Raw genomic sequence first — 19,020 nt, forward strand, 5'->3', positions numbered from 1 at the left:
TGAGTGCTAGAGAAGAAACAGGTCTTTGTGCTTGTATGGCAAACACCTTATCAGCTGTGCTCCAACTGTGCTCTCTCTTAAGCTCCACTCCGTTTTCTGAGACAGGGTCTCAGTAGGATCTCTGCCACCAAGGCTAGGCTGGTTGGTGAGCTCCAGTGGCCCTCTGTCTCTGCCTCCCTGGACTGGAGTTATAAGCACTGTCCACCATGCCTGCCTTTTCACATGGGCTCTGGGGATTGGATTTGGGTCTTCATGCTTGTGGGAAAGCGCTTACAGACTGATAAATCTCCCAGCCAGTCCAGCTAATACGAGAACTTTATAAATTGAACTGTACTACTGGGGATGAAACCTGGGGCTTTTCTCATGATAGATAAGCAATCTGTCACTGAGCTGCATCTCTAGCTGCATCTGGTTTTCATCTCTCCTGCCAATGCTGTTCTTGCAAAGGGAAAGTCATCACTGTCCTGCCTGGTTGCTGCCTTGGCAGTTAAGGTTAGATTCTGTGCTATGACTTTAAGACTGTCTTGGCTCTGTTACCTCTGTCATCTGCATGTAGCTCACACCAAAAGACTTCTTTCCCACACACTGTACATCTTCATCTCAACCCTGGACAGTTCTTTGCCCTCCAGGTCAGAGTGGGTGCCTCCTTTTTATATATGGAGGAGGAGGAGGAGACGGTCTCTTATAGCACAGTTTTGTCCTGAACTTGCTACATCCCAAGGATTACTTGGAACTCCTGATCCTCCTGCCTCCACTACTAGAGTACTGGGATTACAGACTTGCACCACCATGCCTGGTTTTATCATGAGCTTTGGATAGAACCCTGGGCTTCACGGTCTACCATTGAACCACATCCTAGATGTCTGGATACTTTCTCTAGTTCTTTTCTGTTTTTTGTAGTTGGAGTTTTCTTTGGGCCACTAGCTCACAAAAAAATGACCTGGAGACTAATTATTAATTACCAAAAAAAAAAAATAGCTCAGCTTATAGCTTAGGCTTGTCTCAGTAGCTCTTATAACTTAAAATCTACGTTTTTGCCTTGGGCTTTTTGCTGCTCTTCCATCTTGCACCTCTTGTTCTCTCTCTGTGTCCTCTGGTGCCTCTCCCATACCTAGATTCATCTCCTCCTCTTTTCTCTCTGTGTGCCAAGCCATTGGCTGTTCAGCCCTTCATTAAACCAATCAGAAGGTGCCTTGGCAAAGAAACCTCTTCACAGTGTTCAAAAAGATTATTCCACAACAATTTTTGCTTTTTTTTTCTTCTATAAGTTTTGCTTTCTGAGATTTCAGAACTTGAACTATGAAGAATTTTGAACATTTGGCTTTTTTGAGACAGGGTCTCACTGTGTAGCTCTGGCTGTCCTGGAACTCAGTATGTAGACCAGGCTGGCCTTGAACTCACAGAGATCCACCTGCTTCTGCCTCCCCGGCTCTAGATTAAAGATGTGCACCACTCTGCCTGGCATTCGTTTGTCTCTTTAAAAGGTGAATCTATAATTTCATCATTTGCCCACGTCCCTTTTCTCCCTTACATCCCTTCCGAGGCCTGGTCCCTCGTTCCCTCAAATTTTGTGGCTTCTTTTTCTTTAATTGTCATTGTTACAATGACACTATAAATGCATAAATATATAAATGCAACTTACTTAGTGTTACACACACACACACACACACACACACACACACACACACACACGATTTCATGGCTGACCAATTGGTATTGGATAATCAGTTAGGGGACTCATTTCTGGGGATACCTATTTCTCCCACTCTCAGCATTCCTAAATTGCCTGGAGTTCTTTGCCTCGGGCTAGGGCCCCATGAGATCCCACTTCCATGTTAGCACGTCTGTTGGAGGTGTGTGTGCTTGTGCAGGGCTCGTGTTGGCAGCCATTTTGTCGAAGCATCATGAGTGAAGCGTTCCCATTCCCAGCAGATTCCAGGTCCTCTGGCTCTTAGAATCCTTTGGTTCCACCTCTTCTGCAATGTTCCCTGAGCCTTAGCTGCAGGAGTTGTGATACAGACAGTCTCCATCTATTTCAGAGAGATGTTTCTTTGGTGAGGGGTGAGAGCTACATGTGTCTATGGATATAAGGATAAGTATTTAGAGTGCAGTTTACAGTTATTCTTCTAGGAAAGTGGTAGATTCTCTTCTAAGGGCCTTAAGTCCAATTAAACAGCTGTTGGTTATTACCTAGATATAAGTGCCACTATTGCTCCCATAGGGGTGTCTTTCATGCTGGTCATTGTTGTGATTCATACATGTCACCGCTGGGCAGAATGACTGGGTGTTTCCTTCCTTTGAAACTCTGACAGCACTTGTTGGGACAATGCAAGCTTGTCATTGGGGAGGAGGCGTTGGGATAGGATCCAGCTCAGACCTTCAGGATCCTTGAAGACTGTATTTAAAGTGCATGTGTCTTCAACCAAAGGATTTACCTTTCCCTTTGGAGGGCAGCCGAGGACAGTAGCCTAGTATTTGGGGAGTCCTTTGGATATCTTGACCAACAACTTCAAAGTGATTTCTCACACCTGATCCTAGGGTTTTGGTTAGTCTATTGCTCTTGTGGAGAGTGTTGTCAGTCCAAGGGACACAGTTCATTTAAACTATGTATTTATACACATACGCCCATATGTACTATATGTAATTTTAGGTAAATGAAAATAATATGACTCCTGTGGCTCTTCCACACATCCTTAGTGTCAGTTTTTATTATTATTAATTCTTTGAGAATTTTATACACTGTATTTTCATCATATTTGCCCCTTTCCCCAACTTTCCCAGGTCCACCTAGCCATTCAGCTTTATGACTTTTTTTTCAACACAGTTGAGTCATTTTATTTACTTTTATTTACTTTTATGCTCTTTATTTACTTTTGGGTGTATAGGCATCCACTGAGTGTAGTCCACCTTCCAGGGGCCACATCCATAAAGAAAGCAGACTCTGTCTCCAGCAGATAACAGTTGCCAGGAGCTCTTCCACTAGGGGTGGGAGTTCCTGCCCATTTCCTTTCTCCATGCTGAGATTTTGTGGGGCTTGAACTTGTGCAGGCCTTGTGCATGCTGAACAGCCACCGTGGCTTCATGTGTGCAAATACCCTGTTGTGTCTGGAGAGTGCTGATTCCTTACAGTTGTCCACCCAGACTCCCTGGGCAGCCAAGCATGACCTTGAACTTCTGTTCCTCCTGTACCGCCAAGCCTGACTCAGTTGTGTCACTAAACAAACCAACAAACACACACTAAGGCCGGAGAGATGACGTAGGGGGTGAGAATACTGTTAGAATCTTTACAGTGGTGTAACCCCCAGTGTAAATCAAGAACCTGTAAATTTTTAAAACATGGGACTGGAAAGATGACTGAGCAGTTCAGTGCTCTTGTAGAGGATTCCAGTTCAGTCTCCAGCATCCACATCAAGTGGCTCACAAACGCCTGTAACTCTATCTCCAGGGGATCCAATACCTTCTTCTGGCCTCTCTGAGCTCCCTTATACACATTACACAGACACACACACACCACAAACACACATGCATGCATGCAAACAGACACCCACACACATACACAGATATCTTTTTTTTTTTTTTTTGGTCTGTCTGATTGGATTCAAGAACCCCAAGGGTAGCAACATCTGAGGATGCTTAAGTCCCTTTCATAAAATAGCACAGAGTCTGCATAGAAACTGTGTACACCATCCACTATACTTTCAACCCTCTACATGGCTCATGATATACAATATAATATACATGCTAAGTCATCCAGGCCAGGAATATATAGCTCAGGGGTAGACTGATTGCCTGGAGTCTCGCAGTGAGGGGCTGGGGAAAGAGCAAGGTAATTAACCAAGGGATGACTAATGTTAGCAGCACAGTGCCGACTCTCCCTACCTGTGAACACAGTGTGTACTACATTTGGTTGCTCTCTGTCTTGCTTTGTTTATAACATTATTTATTCAGTGTGTGCGCATGTGTGCATGCATGTAACAACACACACGGAGGTCAGAGGACAACTTTTGGGAGTTAATTTTCTATTTCACTGTGTGGATCCCAGAAATCCAATTCAGGTCCTCAGGCTTGATGGCACACATCTTTATTGTCTGGGAAATCTCTTCAGCCCTGTCTCTCTCTGTTTTTAAACTCACTTATGTAGTCAAGGATAGCCCTGATTCTGGATCCTCCTGCCTCTGTCCTCCGAGTTCTGATAGTACAGCTATGAGGCACAACACAAAGCTGTTTCCCCTCAGGACCGTTTGAAATCCCTTGACAGTTCCCCTCTCTGCCCTATGGCCCCATTACACCTGGTACCCAACTCTGTGTCCTCAGCTAGTAAGTGCAGGAGGACCGAGAAGGACAAAGGTCACTTTGCTATTGCTGACTGACCTGAGTAAGTTCCCACATTAGTTTAAAAGAACCTTATTTGTTTATTTGTTCATTTGTTTGTTTATGGGCTATACTCAGTCAATGTTGAATGAATAAAAAGGGGGAGCGAGTTATGTTGATGACTTAACCCACCCTGGTTTCTGCAACCTTTGCTTCCTCGGGCCCCTTCCGGCCCTCTTAACTGATGCTAATCTCCCTCTATGCCACAGCTCTGGAATGCCCAGCTCACAGTCACTACACAAACTGCCTTCCCTCCTGCCCACCTTCCTGCTTGGACCCCGACAGCCGCTGTGAGGGCTCTGGCCATAAAGTCCCTGCCACCTGCAGGGAGGGCTGCATTTGTCAGCCGGGCTACGTGCTGAACAATGACAAGTGTGTGCTCAAAACTCATTGTGGCTGCAAAGACACCCAAGGAGTCTTCGTCCCGGTGAGTGGCAGCCTTCCTCCTTTCCATCACTTCTCTCTATGAAGGGCCCTGGACAGGCTACGCAAGTGCTCTGCCTCGGACCTATGTCCCCACGCTTGATGGGGACTGCACACAGGAGCTCTTCACTCAGCCCCACCTCCAGCCTCAGATGCAATCGTTTGTATTTGTTTTTTCTATTTTTACATCCGTGGTTGATTGACTCAGTGGAGGGAGGCCTGCAGACTGAAAGGCCCCTCAACAGGAGGGTCTGTCTCCCCAGAAGCAGTCCTCCCCCTCACTGTCTCTCTTTCCCGGGCTTCTGCAGGAAGGCAAGAACTGGATCTCCAGCAGCTGTACCCAGAACTGTGTCTGCATTGGAGGGGCCATCGAGTGCCAGAATTTCCAGTGTCCCTTGGGGGCTCAGTGCCAGGACAACGAGGACGGCAGCAGTAACTGTGTCAAAATCAGTAAGGGAGCCATGGGGAAGGTGGAGTGTGAAGGACTAGAGGGACCAATGGCAAGGGAAGAAGGCGCTGGCCTAAGAGGCAGAGGACAGGAGGTGTTATAGTGGCAAGGGATTCTGGGGATGCACGGCTGGGCTGTGTTCCTTTCCAACTTAAATCTCTGAATGGTGCGTCTCCCACATGGGCTTGGGAGATCCGTCTTCTTCTTTCCTGGGGGCTTGGCACACAGCCCTCACTCAGGAAATGGTTGCTAAGTGGATCCCAAAAGAATGAAAATGCTCTGTTCCTCTCGGCCCAGTCTGGTTTCTGTAGTTTCTGCTTCCTTGGGCCCTTCTGGACCTCTCCAATAACCCATCTCTCCTCCTCGCCACAGCTCTGCAGTGCCCGGCCCACAGCCTCTACACCAACTGCCTTCCCTCCTGTCAGCCTTCCTGCTCCAACCTGGATGGCCACTGCAAGGGTGCCAGCCCCAACGTCCCTTCCACTTGCAAAGAAGGCTGCCTCTGCCTCCCTGGCTTTGTGCTTGATAAGGACAAGTGTGTACCCAGAATTCACTGTGGCTGCAAAGACACCCAGGGTGCCTTCATCCCAGTGAGTGGGTGTGGAGAGTGGGTTTGGGGCCCCTTCCTCCTTCCCTGTGCTTCTCACTGCTTGGAATGCTCCTGTCTGTATGGCTGGCCCTGTAATGTGTAGACCTGTATCCTCAAGGTCTGGTGTACAGTAGGCAAATGTTCTACGCATGAGCCTTGCCCCCAGCTTCTTACTCCCGGGTTCTAGGCAAGCCTTCTAACTCGGAGCCATGCAGCACACCCTGCTTGATGCGATTCTAGGCAAGCAGTGTACTGCTCAGCCACACCCCTAGACTTTCACTGGGGAAGTCTACACAGGCTTTCTGTCTCTGGACAGAAACCTGCAGCCCAAAATGCCATTTTTAAATCAGATATTTTCTACTGGCACTTGGTTGATTGAATAGATATGGAGCTTGAATATAAGGAGAGCATATATAACCCCTTCAGGCATGAGGCTAAGCCTGGCTCTCTAGAGCACCCTCTCAGTCTCCACTTCCTTTCTCATCTCCTGGCTTCTGCAGGCAGGCAAGACTTGGATGTCCACAGGCTGTACCCAGAGCTGTACCTGTATTAGAGGGGCCATCAGGTGCCGGAATTTCCAGTGTCCCTCAGGGACTTACTGCAAGGACAGCGATGATGGCAGCAGCCACTGTGTCAAAACCAGTAAGGGGGCCAGGCAAGGAGGGGAGGTGTGTTCAAGGAAGGAACAGTCAGAGGCGGGACAAGAAGGATCTTGGTCCTCTGGGCATTAAAACTCAGGGCTAAGAGCTAGCATAGTCAGAAAAGATTCTGGGGACCTATGTTGGGCTAGATCCTTTCTCAGAGTTAGTCTCTAAATGGTCACTGTTATTTATTAAGTGGCACTGTTTACCATGCGAGAAAAGCCACGAGGCATAACAAAACCCACCAAAAGAGTTTGTTAAGGGAAAGGAGCGGAAGGGGTGTGCATAGGCCTATGGGATGACCATGCAGGAAGAGAGAGAAGGAATAGATGGAACATGCTTTTATAGGTCTCCCCACACACATGTGATTATGGGCTTACTATCTACACCATGCATGCGCATAGGTTACGTGACCTCGATGCATGTAGAGTGCATGATCACACAGCGCACGGATTATGTAGGATGTCTAAGGATGCCCTAGGATGACTAAGCATCTTGCCGGGCTGCTGGACAGTGCATGTGCGGTCACGTAGCTGGGGGAGGGCTAAGAGTTCTAACAGTCCTTCCATTCTTCACACTTTCCTCTCTCACGGCTTGGCAGACAACCCGCACTCAGGAAACATTTGCTGAAAGCGCGATTGGGAGAGCCCCGAGCTCACTTGGTTTATGTATCTGTGGCCCCCTCTGTTCTCTCCACTCACTCCTTCTCCTCAACCCCACAGCTTTCCAATGCCCTGCCCACAGCCAGTACACCACCTGCCTTCCCTCCTGTCCACCTTCCTGCTCGGACCCTGATGCCCGCTGTGAGGGCATCATCACCAAAGTGCCCTCCACTTGCAAGGAGGGTTGTGTCTGTCAACCTGGCTACATGCTGCATGATGACGGGTGTGTACCCAGAAGTCAGTGTGGCTGCCAAGACACCCAGGGCATCTTCATCCTGGTGAGTGGGTGTTGAAAGCAGGATTTGGGGTGCCAGGAGATGGCTCAGTGGGTAAATAACTTGCTGTGTAAGTGTGAGGACCTGGGTTCAAATTACCACAACCCCTATGAGATGGGTGTAATAGCCCATGTGGGTAACGCTAGTGCATCTATTGGGAGGACAGAGACAAGACAGGAGAGGCCCCCAGATTCTTGTGTTAATTAGTCTTGTGTGGGCAGCAACTGAACAGTAACAGGAAAGAGCCTGGAGAGAGAGAGAGAGAGAGAGAGAGAGAGAGAGAGAGAGAGAGAGAGAGAGAGAGAGAGACACACACGGACACAGTCTGAGACCCTATCTCAATACAAGCAGAAAGCAAGAACACAGTAGAAATGTTTCTGACCTCTCTGGATCAACACTTCCCAGGACCACACACAGACACACACAAACACACAGAAAAAAGTTTCTTTTGTTTTGTTTTGGATTTTTGAGACAGGGTTTCTCTGTGTAACAGCCCTGGCTGTCCTGGCCTGGAACTCACAGAGATCCGCCTGCCTCTGCCTCCTGAGTACTGGAATTGAAAGCATGCACCACTACTACCCGGCTTTTTGTTTTGTTTTTTTAAGTACGATTGGTGGCCACTTTCTCATTCCCTCTGCTTCTCTCTGAGATTGTCTCTGCCTTATGGCTGGCCCCAGAGTGTGAAGGTTGGTCAGGGCCTGCCACAGGCTAGGCAGGCTGTCTACCACCCAGCTACCCTCTCCCATTCCCACACTAGAAAATTCGAGGCAAGTGTTTTACTGATGAGCAGCATCCCATTGCTAGACCGCACTCATCTTTCATACCCACCCATCGCTCATCACCCTTACCCAGTGATAGACTTCTGATCAGTAGCCCTATTTATGAATCATGGTCCTAGGCCCCTACTAAGGAGGACTCTATGCAGGTGCTCTATCACTGAGCCACTCCTCAGCTCCTCACTGAGGGATTCTAGGCAGACAGTACCCCTTTACTGTATTTCTGCAGTGGCTTTTCAAATATTTCTGTGGTTGGTTGATGGAGTAGGTATGGAAACTGCAGACTCTGAGAACAAATATAAGTCCCTCTCACAGGAGATGAGACTGTCTTCTTAGACTTGGCCTTTGGTTATCACTTCCTCCCTCTTCCTGTGGCTTCTGCAGGCGGGCAAGACCTGGACCTCCAGAGGCTGCACCCAGAGCTGTACCTGTGTGGGAGGCGCCATCCAGTGCCAGAATTTCCAGTGTTCCCCAGGGACCTACTGCAAGGACAGTGAGGATGGCAGCGGTCACTGTGTCAAAATCAGTAAGGGGGCCGTGGGGAGGTGGGGAGGCCGTGCTCCTGGCTGGAGGGAGGAGATGCAGGGCAAGACAGAACTTAGTTCCCTGGGGATAAAGCTCAGGGATAGGCAGTACCACAGAGATGAGGGCTTCTGGGGACCCACAGCTTGGCTGGGGCCCTTCTCGGCCTTAGTTTCTTAGCGGTCAGCCTTCCACATGGCCTTGAAAGCTCCATACCCTCATCTTTACTTCCCTCTTGGGAGCCGTGGCACGCAGCCTGTGGTCAGTAAAGGTTTGCTGAATGAATAACGAAGGGAAGAAGAGCCCCAGGCTCTACTGGGCATCCTATCCAGCCTGGTTTCTCTGTTCTGCCTCTGTTCTCTCCACTAACCGCACTGTCTTCTGCCCCTAGCTCTGCAGTGCCCAGCGCACAGCCAGTACACTGACTGCCTTCCCTCCTGCCCGCCTTCCTGCCTGGACCCAGAAGGCCACTGTGAGGGCACCAGCACCAAAGCCCCCTCCACCTGCGAGGAGGGCTGCACCTGTCGAGATGGCTACGTGCTGCATCATGACAAGTGTATACCCAGAATTGAGTGTGGCTGCCAAGACACCCAGGGGGTCCTCATCTCGGTGAGTTGGTCTAGAGAGTAGGTTTGAGAGGGCTCAGTGGGTAACTCTCCTGCTGTGTGTATTAGTCAGGGTTCTCTATGGAATGGATCTTTCTAGATATAAAAAGGGGATTTATTAGAATGATTTACACTGTAAGTCTTACAGGCTTATGTAAGTCTAATCCAACAATGGCTGCCTATAAATGGAAGGTCCAAGAATCCAATAGTTGTTCAGTCTGTGAGGCTGGATGTCTCAGCTGGTCTTCAGTATACACTAGAATCCCAAAGAAGTAGGCGCTAATGCCAGTGAAGGAGTGGATTTGCCAGTGAGAGCAAGCAGGCAGAGAGAGAGAGAGAGAGAGAGGCACTTCCTTTGTCTTATATAGGCTGCCAGCAGAAGGTGAAGCCTAGATTAAAGGTGGATCTTCCCACCCCAAAGATTGGATTAGAAGATCCCCTTCAAATGATTTAATTAAGAAAAAATAAATCCCTCACAGGTGTGCCCAGTCATTGGGTTTTAGTTCATTCCAGATGTAGTCAAGCTGACAAGGACAGCCTTCCCACTGCAAGTATGAGGATCTGGGCTCAAAGACCACACCCCACATACGACACTGTAGTAGTTCTCATACAGTGCTCCTGCTGGTAGATGAGAGGCAGAGAATCTTCAGAAAGTGGGAGCTAGCTAGTCTTGTGGAGAACAGCAGCAGCAGAGATGTGTGTGTGTGTGTGTGTGTGTGTGTGTGTGTGTGTGTGTGTGTGTGTGTGTGAGTGATGGGGGAGAACTATCTTAATACAAAATAGAAGGCAAGAGTCAAAACTAGAGATTGTCCTCTGGCCTCTGGCCTTGATGGGTAAGTACTTCCCCAGTCACTCTCCCATACAAACATACAAAAATACATTAAAAAAAATTAAAAAAATAGATTTGGTGGCCGCTTTCTAATTTCCTCTGCTTCTCTTCACCTGGGATGTCTTTCCCTGGTTGGTCAGGGCCTGCCATAGGCTAGGCAGGCTCACTACCACTGAGCCACACTTCTATCCCCTCACTGGGGGTTCTAGAAAGGGGCTCCACCTCTAGTACATGCTCCACCACCACCTCTCAGCCTTGCCTGTCAGTTGGGCCTTACTCTAGTGCTCTGTGGTTGACCTACACACCAGGCTCCCTTAGGGAGAGTCTAGGCCTCAGCTCTACCACTGAGCCACTCCCCAGCCCTTCAGTAGGGATTATAGATAGATAGTCTAAGGGTGAGCCATACTCTGGTCCTCCATAGGAGGAGTCTAGGCAAGCACTGTACCCTGAACTGTACTGCCAGGCCCAGGTGCAGCGTTTGCTCTTTTGTTTGTCTTAAAGTTTTTTGGTTTTTCCAGAAAGGATTTATCAGTATAGCCTTGGCTGTCCTGGATCTCGCTCTGTAGACCAGGCTGGCCTCAAACTCACCGAGATCCACCTGGCTCTGCCTCCAGAGTGCTGAGATTAAAGGTGTGCACCACCACTGCCCAGCTGTTTTTGTTTTTGAGACAGAATCTCACTATGTAGCCCTGGCTGTCCTTGAATTCACAGACATCTGCCTGCTTCTGCTTCCCAAGCTCTTGGATTAGAGGCGTTCACCACCACATCCTGACAAGATGTAGTGGTGGTCTTTTTTTTTCTTTTTCCAAACATTTTCCACCTGTGGTTGATGACACACTGGGTTCTGAATGTACAGACAGGAAGGGCAGACTGAAGCCTCCAGACAGTGGGTGAGGCTGCCCCCTTAATCCAGCCCCTCCTTCCTCACTGTCTTTCTTTTCTCGTGCCTTCTTCAGGCAGGCAAGAGCTGGGTCTCCAGAGGCTGTTCCCGGAGCTGTACCTGCATGGGAGGGGTCATTCAATGCCAGAAATTCCAGTGTCCCCCAGGGACCTACTGCCAGGACGGCAGCGGCGAGGGTGACACCAGTGACTGTGTCAACATAAGTGAGGGGCCACCATGGGGGTGGGGGGGGTCCCTGACAGGGCAAGAGGGGGTGTAGCTCCCTGGGCCTTTGAGATGAGGGATAGAGGAGAGAGGTTCTGGGGTCCCACCACCCAGCTGGGCCCCTTCTCAGCGTTAGCCCCTCCCATGTTGACTTGGGAGATCCATTTTATTACTTTGGGGCTTGGCACACATCCCATGCTCAGTAAATGTTGGCTGAATGAATAATACAGGAGGGACTGAACCTCTCAAAGCTCAGTTGGTCATTCAGCCCCTGTGGTTTCTGTAGCCCCTGTTTCTTGAGCCCTCTAATCTTTTCCGATAACCCAACTCTCTCTGCCATAGCTCTGCAGTGCCCCGCCCACAGCCGCTACACCAGCTGCCTACCTTCTTGTCTACCTTCCTGCTGGGACCCAGAAGGCCTCTGTGAGGGCACCAGCACCACAGCCCCCTCCACCTGCAAGGAGGGCTGCATCTGTCGAGATGGCTTTGTGCTGAATGAAGACAAGTGTATGCTCAGAATTCTGTGTGACTGCAAAGACGCCCAGGGTGCTCTCATCCCGGTGAGTGGGCGTGGAGAGTGGGATGGGGAGGGATGGGGAGGGATGGGGAGATGGCCTAGTGTGGAAAGTACATACACAAAAGAATGAGGACCGGAGATTGAATCTCCAGAACCCAAGTGACCTGGCTGCCTGCGTGGCCAGTGTCTGGAATCCAGGGAATACTGGGGGGTGGGAAGTAGAGACAAGAGAGTCCCTAGGAACTGGAGGGCAGCTAGTCCTGCGCGCTTAGTGGAGGAAGACGAGAGCAAAAAGAAAAAAGGAGAGGAGGAGGGGTGCTGTCTCAGTAGGAAGTGGAAGGAGACTCTCCTCTGACCTCCACAGATGCATGTGCCCTAGTTCCACACACACAAATCCACCCACCCACACGGAAACAGATTGTTTTCAAAAGTGGGATGGGGTGACCTGCTCTTTTCTTCTGTTTTGTGCACCTGTCTATTCACATGGCTGCCTTGGAGTGCGAAGGCTGAGCAGGTCCTGGGACATACTAGACAAATGCTCTGTAGCTGAACCTCCAGAGCCAGATCCCCGCTAGGAGACTGTATGTAGTCAGAAGCTGTCTGGACTGTGCTGTCTCCCAGGCCGTCAAGGGACGACTGGGGGCTAGACGGGTACCACTGAGTTGTAAGCACTTGGATGGGGATTCTAGGCAGGTGCTCTGCCAGTCACACAGGTCGTTCCCCTCCCCAAATTTCCCATCAGTGATTGGCTGGCTGAATAGATGTGAGAGCTGTAGATGTGAAGGGCAAAGGTCAGCACTTCAGACGAGGCTGTTGCCCTCTGACCAGCCCACCTGCCCTCACTTCATTTTCATTCCTGGGGCTTCTGCAGGCAGACAAGACCTGGATCAACAGAGGCTGTTCACAAACCTGTACCTGTGTGGGAGGGGTCATCCACTGCAGGGAGTTCCAGTGTCCCTCGGGGACTTTCTGCAGTGACATGGAGGACGGCAACAGTAACTGCACCAAAATCAGTAAGGGGGCCACGGGGAAGGTGGGGAGGGTGCGCGTGACTGGAGGGACCAGGGGCAGGCAGGAAGGAGCTTAGTCCCTTGGGCCTCAGGGGTCAGGGTAAGGGCTAACAGTTGAGGAGAGACTTTGGGGCTGGGTACTTTCTCAGTCTTGGTGTCAGTCTCCATGGCTGGCACCCCACAATACCTTAGAAGATCCCTTCTTCTTACTTTCTTTCCTAGGGGCTTGGTACACGGGCTGTGGCCAGTAAGTGTTTTTGGGGAGAAAAAACAAAAACAAAAAAACCTACGTTCAGGTTCTCTTGAACATTCCATCTCCTCTGGTTTCTGCAGCCTCTGCTTCCTCAAGCCCCCCTTAGGCCTCTCCACTAATCCTGCTCTCCTCCACACTATAGCTCTGCAGTGCCCGGCCCACAGCCAGTTCACAGACTGCCTTCCCTCCTGTCTACCTTCTTGCTCCAATCCGGATGGCCACTGTGAGGATGTCAGCACCAAAGTCCCCTCCAGCTGCAAGGAGGGCTGCCACTGTAATTCGGGCTTTGTGTTTAATGAGGACAAATGTATACCCAGAATTCAGTGTGGCTGCAAAGACACTCAGGGTATCTTCATCCCGGTGAGTGGGTGTGGAGAGTGGGATTGGGGTTCCCTTCCTCCTTCCCTCTGCTTCTCTGAGCCTGGGATGCTCATATCTGAATGGCTGGCCCTGGAGTGTGAACGTTGATCAGGGCCCGGCACTCAGTAGAATAGTACTCTTAAGTGTGAGTCACCTGTGAGGTTTCAGGAAAGCAGTCTAACTCTTTACCACACAGCAGTCACCCATTTGAGGGTTCCAGGAAAGCAAGCTACTGCTGAGCCTTGCCCTCAACTCCTCACTGGGGGTTCTACACAGACCTTCTAGTGATGAACCACATCCACCAGCACCAAATGCAATGAAGAAAAGATTTTATCAGTTTTATTTATGTGTATATCTGAGTGTCTGTGTGAATGTGTGCCATGTGAGTACACAAGCCTGAAGGGGCTAAAAGAGGCCATCAGATAACCTGGGACTAGTATTACAGATAGTTTTGAGGATCCCAATGTGGGTGCAGGAGTCTAAACTTGGATACTGTAAAAGTGCAGAAAGTGCTCTTACATGTTCAATCATCTCATGCTGGAGAGATGGCTCAGTGGTTAAGAGCACTGGCTGCTCTTCCAGAGGTCCTGAGTTCAATTCCCAGCACCTACATGGCGGCTCTCAACCATCTGTAACAAGATCTGGTGCCCTCTTCTGGCCTGCAGGGACACGTGCAGACAGAACACTGTATACATAATAAATAAATAAATCGAAGAAAGAAGTGTTCAATCATCTTCCCAGTCTCTGAATGCAATTTTTTTAAATCAAATATCTTCCACCTGTGCATGGTTGACTCAGTAGATGGGTAGAGTGTGTAGGTAATCCATCCAGGCTGTAAACTTGTCTTTTTAGAACACCCTGCCAAGTCCTCACACCCTTTCTCTTCCCATGGCTTCTGCAGGCTGGCAAGACCTGGACCTCCAGAGGCTGCACCCAGAGCTGTACCTGTGTGGGAGGGACCATCCAGTGCCAGAATTTCCGGTGTCCCCAAGGGACCTACTGCCATGACACCAATGACGGCAACAGTAACTGCACCAAAATCAGTAAGGGGGCCGTGGGGGAAGGTTGAGGAGGGTGTGCTCCTAGGCGAAGGAACCAGAGAAGGGCATTCTGAGAGTGTAGGGGTACCACAGTGGGAAGGGGTTCTGGGAATCCATGGCTGAGCCACATCCTTTCTCAGTGATTCTTTCTCCGATGTTAGTTTTCCACACAGACTTGGGAGATCTTCCTCATCCTTTTCGCTCTCCTTCTTTTTTTTAAAGGTGTATGTAGGTGTGTGAGTGTGTGTGGGTGTGAGTGTGTGTGTCTGTGGGTGTGAGTGTGTATGAGTGTATGTGAGACTGTGTGTGTGTGAGCATATGTGTGAATGTGTACGAGAGAGAGAGAGAGAGAGAGAGAGAGAGAGAGAGAGAGAGAGTGTTGGATCCCCTGGAGCTGGAATTACAGCATACTGTGAGCCACTCCCTCTGGGCGCTGGGAACTGAACTCAGATGTTCTACAAGAGCAGCAAGCAGTGTTAACTACTGAGTCAAACGCTCTCTCCAGTCCAAGACCCACTCTTCTTTCCCCAGAACTTGGTGTGTCCCCCATGCTCAGTAAATGTCTGCTACAGAAATAACAAAAGGAAAGAAACAAGATTGCCCCAAGTTCTATGGGTTGTCTGGCACAGCGCGGGGGGGGGGGGTCCCCTCTGCTTCCTTGCACCATTCCGGTTCTCTCCACCAACCCCACTTTCTCTCCATCCCAAAGCTCTGCAGTGCCCGGCCCACAGCCTATTCACCAACTGCCTACCCTCCTGCCTGCCTTCCTGCTGGGACCCAGATGGCCTCTGTAGTGGCACCAGCCATAATGTTCCCTCCACCTGCAAAGAAGGTTGCGTCTGTCAACCTGGCTATCTGCTATATAACGACAAGTGTGTACTCAAAATTCAGTGTGGCTGCAAAGATGCCCAGGGTGTTCTCATCTCAGTGAGTGGGCATCTAAAGTGGGGTTGGTGGGGCATGGGAAATAGCTCAGTGTATAAAACATTTGCTCTGCAAGTATGAGAACCTGAGTTTGAATCCCTACAACCCACCTGTTAGCCTGTCTCTAGTCCAGGGGCTCCTACTGGGATGTGGGGGGGGGGGGATAGGGACAGGAGAATTCCCAGAAACTTAAGGACTATCTAGTCTTGTGGGCAGCAGTGAACAATGAGAGAGAGAGAAACCGCTGTCTGCTAAAAAGTGGAAGGTGAGGACCAATACCTGAGGTTTTCCTCTGTCTCTAAATATACATGTACTCCTATTTATAGGCATGCCAAAGAACACACACACACACACACACACACACACACACACACACACGCACGCACATTCTAAAAACTGAGATTGCACAGGACAGGTGGTACATCTCTTTAAGCCAAGCACTCAAGAAGCAGAGGCAGAGGCAGGCAGATCCTGTGAGCCTGAGACCAACTAGGTCTACAAAGTGAGTTCCAGGACAGCCAGGGCTACAAACTGAGACAGTCTCAAACAAAGCAGAAACAAACAAGAAAACCAGCTGGGATAGAGGACGACTTCCTCTTTTCTTCTGCTTTTCTTTGTTTGGGATGCTCCTGTCTGAATGGATAAAGGTTAGGCAAGTACTCCTCTGCTGAGCCATGCCCCTGTTCCCTCCTGGGGACATTCTGGCAGGAGACATGAGACTTGGTTACACTACCTAGCCCTCACTTGAGGACTGGGCCTGAGCTCTGCCACTGAACCACGCTCCCCACACCCCACTGGGGAGTCTTAGCAGGTGCTCTACCATGAGCCAGACCCCTAGCCCATCACTGGAGGATTCTTGGCAAGTGTTCTACAGCTGAGCTCGACCTTCTCCAGCCACCATCACTGAGGATCCTAGGTAGAATTTCTGTATCTGAGCTATGCTCCCAAGCCACCAATAGAGGATTCTAGGCTTAACCTCTAACACTGAGCCACACTGTCAACTCCTCAGTGGAGGACTCTAGGCACGAGCCGTACCACTAAACTATGTCCACAGCCACTGGTGCATTCCCCCGAAGTCTTTTCCTTCCATGTTTAAGATAGATTCGGAACCTGTTGATAGGGAGGGCAAGGTCAGTCCTTCAGACAGGAAGTGAGGCTCTTTCCTCTTAACCAGTCCCTCTGTTCTGACTTCCTTTCTCTCCTTGACTTCTGCAGGCAGACAAGACCTGGATCAACAGAGGCTGCACCCAGAGCTGTACCTGCTCAGGAGGGGCCATCCTGTGCAAGGAATTCCAGTGTCCCCCAGAGACTTACTGCAAGGACATGGAGGACGGCAACAGTAACTGTGCCAAAATCAGTAAGGGGGCCACGGGGAAGGTGGGGAGGGTGCGCATGTGGCTGGAGGGACCAGAAGGGGAAGAAGGAGGATAGTCTTCTGGGATTTTAATTAAGGTCTGGGATGGGGGTACCACCATGGGGAGGGATTGTGAGAACCTATGGCTGGGCTGGATCCCACTGTTAGCCTTTACATTGTTAGTCTCTAAATTGACTTGGCAGATCCAAATTCTTTTTAAAGATGTCTTTAAGACATGTATAATGGTGTGCCTGTGTGTGTGCTTATGCACCTGAGTGCAGTGCATGTGGAGGCCAGCAGGGATGCTGGATCCCTTGAAGGTGGAGGACAGGAGGTATTGAGGAATGTATATGGATACTGGGATCCGAATTCAAATTTCATATAAGAGCGGCAAACAATGTTAAAGGCTGAGCCACCTCTCCAGCCCCTTGTCTGGTTTCTGTAGCTTGCTCACTTGGGCCTTCTAGGTCATCTCCAGTAATTCCAATCTTCTTCCACCCCATAGCTCTGCAGTGCCCAGCCCACAGCTACTATACCAACTGCCTTCCTCCCTGTCTACCTTCCTGCTCGGACCCTGATGGCCACTGTGAGGGCACCATCACCAAAGTCCCCTCCACTTGTAAGGAGGGCTGCATCTGTCAACCTGGCTTTGTGCTCTATAACGACAAGTGTGTGCTCAGAATTGAGTGTGGCTGCAAAGATGCTCAGGGTGTTCTCATCCCGGTGAGTGGACATCATCTAAAGTGGGATTGGTGGGGGATAGGAAACGGCTCAGTGTAAAACATTTGCTGATAAGAGCTGAGAACGTGAGTTGAATCTATACAACAGTGTACGCCTTGGTGGGGTGTGTGTGTAGTGCCAGGGCTCCTACTAGGAGATGGGAAAGAGGGACATGATAACCCTAGAAACATGTGTGGCCAGGAATGAACACCAACAGTAGAGAGAGGACAGAGGGATAGGAGGCAGGGAAGGAGAGAGAGAGCCTCAGTATGAAGTAAAAGATGAGGACCAGGGTTCAAGATTGCCCTCTGACCTCCACACATACATGTGTTCCTGCCACACACACACACCCTAAATACATAAATTTTTTTGTAAAAAGTGAGATTGTGGACCCCTTTTTTCATTCCTTTTGCTTTTCCCCACCTAGGATGCTTCTGTTTTTATGGCTAGTCCTGTAGTATAAAGGTTGATTAGGTTCTAGAACATGCCACGGCCTCGGTCCCTCTTGGGAAATTCTAATCAAGTACTCTACAACTGAGCTGCACTCCAGCCCTCAGTGATGGATCCTAGACAATTGCTGTACCTCTAAGCCATACTCCTAAACCCTCTTGGAGGATTCTAGGCGAGTGTTCTACCTCTAAACCACTGCCAATTGCCCCTTTACCACTTACCATGGTGGATTCTAGGCATAGGTTCTACATCAGAACTGTGCTTCCAAACCTCCAGCTGAGGACTCTAGGGCTGACCTCTACCACTGAATCGTAATTAGCCCCTCCCTGGAGGTCTCTAGGCATGCACTGTACCTGTGTCCAGAGCCTCCAGCGCACCTTCTCCCATAGACTTTCCATCCGTAGTTGGCTAAATGAGTACACACAGAACCTGCAGACAGGAAAGGCAAAGGTAACTCTCTCAGACAGGAGGCAAGCCTGTCTATCTCTAACAATGCCCTCACTTCCTGACCCTTGACTTCTGCAGGCAGATAAGACCTGGATCAACAGAGGCTGTACCCAGAGCTGTACCTGCGTGGGAGGGACCATCCAGTGCCAGAATTTCCAGTGTCCCTCAGAGACTTACTGCAAGGACACCGAGGACGGCAACAGTAACTGTGCCAAAATCAGTAAGGGGGCCACGGGGAAGGTGGGGAAGGGTGCGCATGTGGCTGGAGGGATCTGGGGCAGGACGAGATGGAGCTTAGTCCTCCTGGCCTGTGAGATCTGGGTAAGAGGTACCACAATGGAATGGACTGTGGGGACCTGCGGCTGGGCTGGTCCCTCCTCACTATTAGTCCATCAGCTCTCGGTCTCACTTTCACTTGGAAGATGTATTCTTTTTAAAGGTTTAATTTCAATTCCACGTATAATGGTGTGTCTGTATATGAGTATGTGCCCTGAGTCAGTTCATGCAGGGGCCACAGAGGACACCAGATGCTCTGGAGCCTGAGTTACATGAACTTTTTGAACAAGACCAACTTGACTTGAGTCCACCATAAGAACAGCAAGTAGTCTTAACTGCTGAGCCACCTCTCCAGTCCCAAGAGATCCATTCTTACTTTTTTCCTTAGGACTTGGCACAAAGTTCACACTCAGTAAATGTTAG

At 49.8% G+C, this 19,020-nt stretch overlaps 1 protein-coding gene across 1 annotated transcript in view; it reads left to right on the top strand.

Moving 5' to 3' along the window:
* Zan (zonadhesin) overlaps positions 1-19,020 on the top strand; it is a 113,261-nt gene that overhangs the window by 47,043 nt on the left and 47,198 nt on the right. Inside the window, 10 exon segments of the mRNA XM_036172373.1 lie at positions 4,581-4,798; positions 6,332-6,473; positions 7,195-7,412; positions 8,570-8,711; positions 9,099-9,316; positions 12,635-12,776; positions 15,136-15,353; positions 16,566-16,707; positions 17,210-17,427; positions 18,400-18,541. Coding sequence (XP_036028266.1) covers positions 4,581-4,798; positions 6,332-6,473; positions 7,195-7,412; positions 8,570-8,711; positions 9,099-9,316; positions 12,635-12,776; positions 15,136-15,353; positions 16,566-16,707; positions 17,210-17,427; positions 18,400-18,541 — 1,800 coding nt within the window.

The sequence above is a fragment of the Onychomys torridus genome, chromosome 22 (genome assembly GCF_903995425.1).
Source record: "Onychomys torridus chromosome 22, mOncTor1.1, whole genome shotgun sequence".
Classification (NCBI taxonomy): Eukaryota; Metazoa; Chordata; class Mammalia; order Rodentia; family Cricetidae; genus Onychomys; species Onychomys torridus.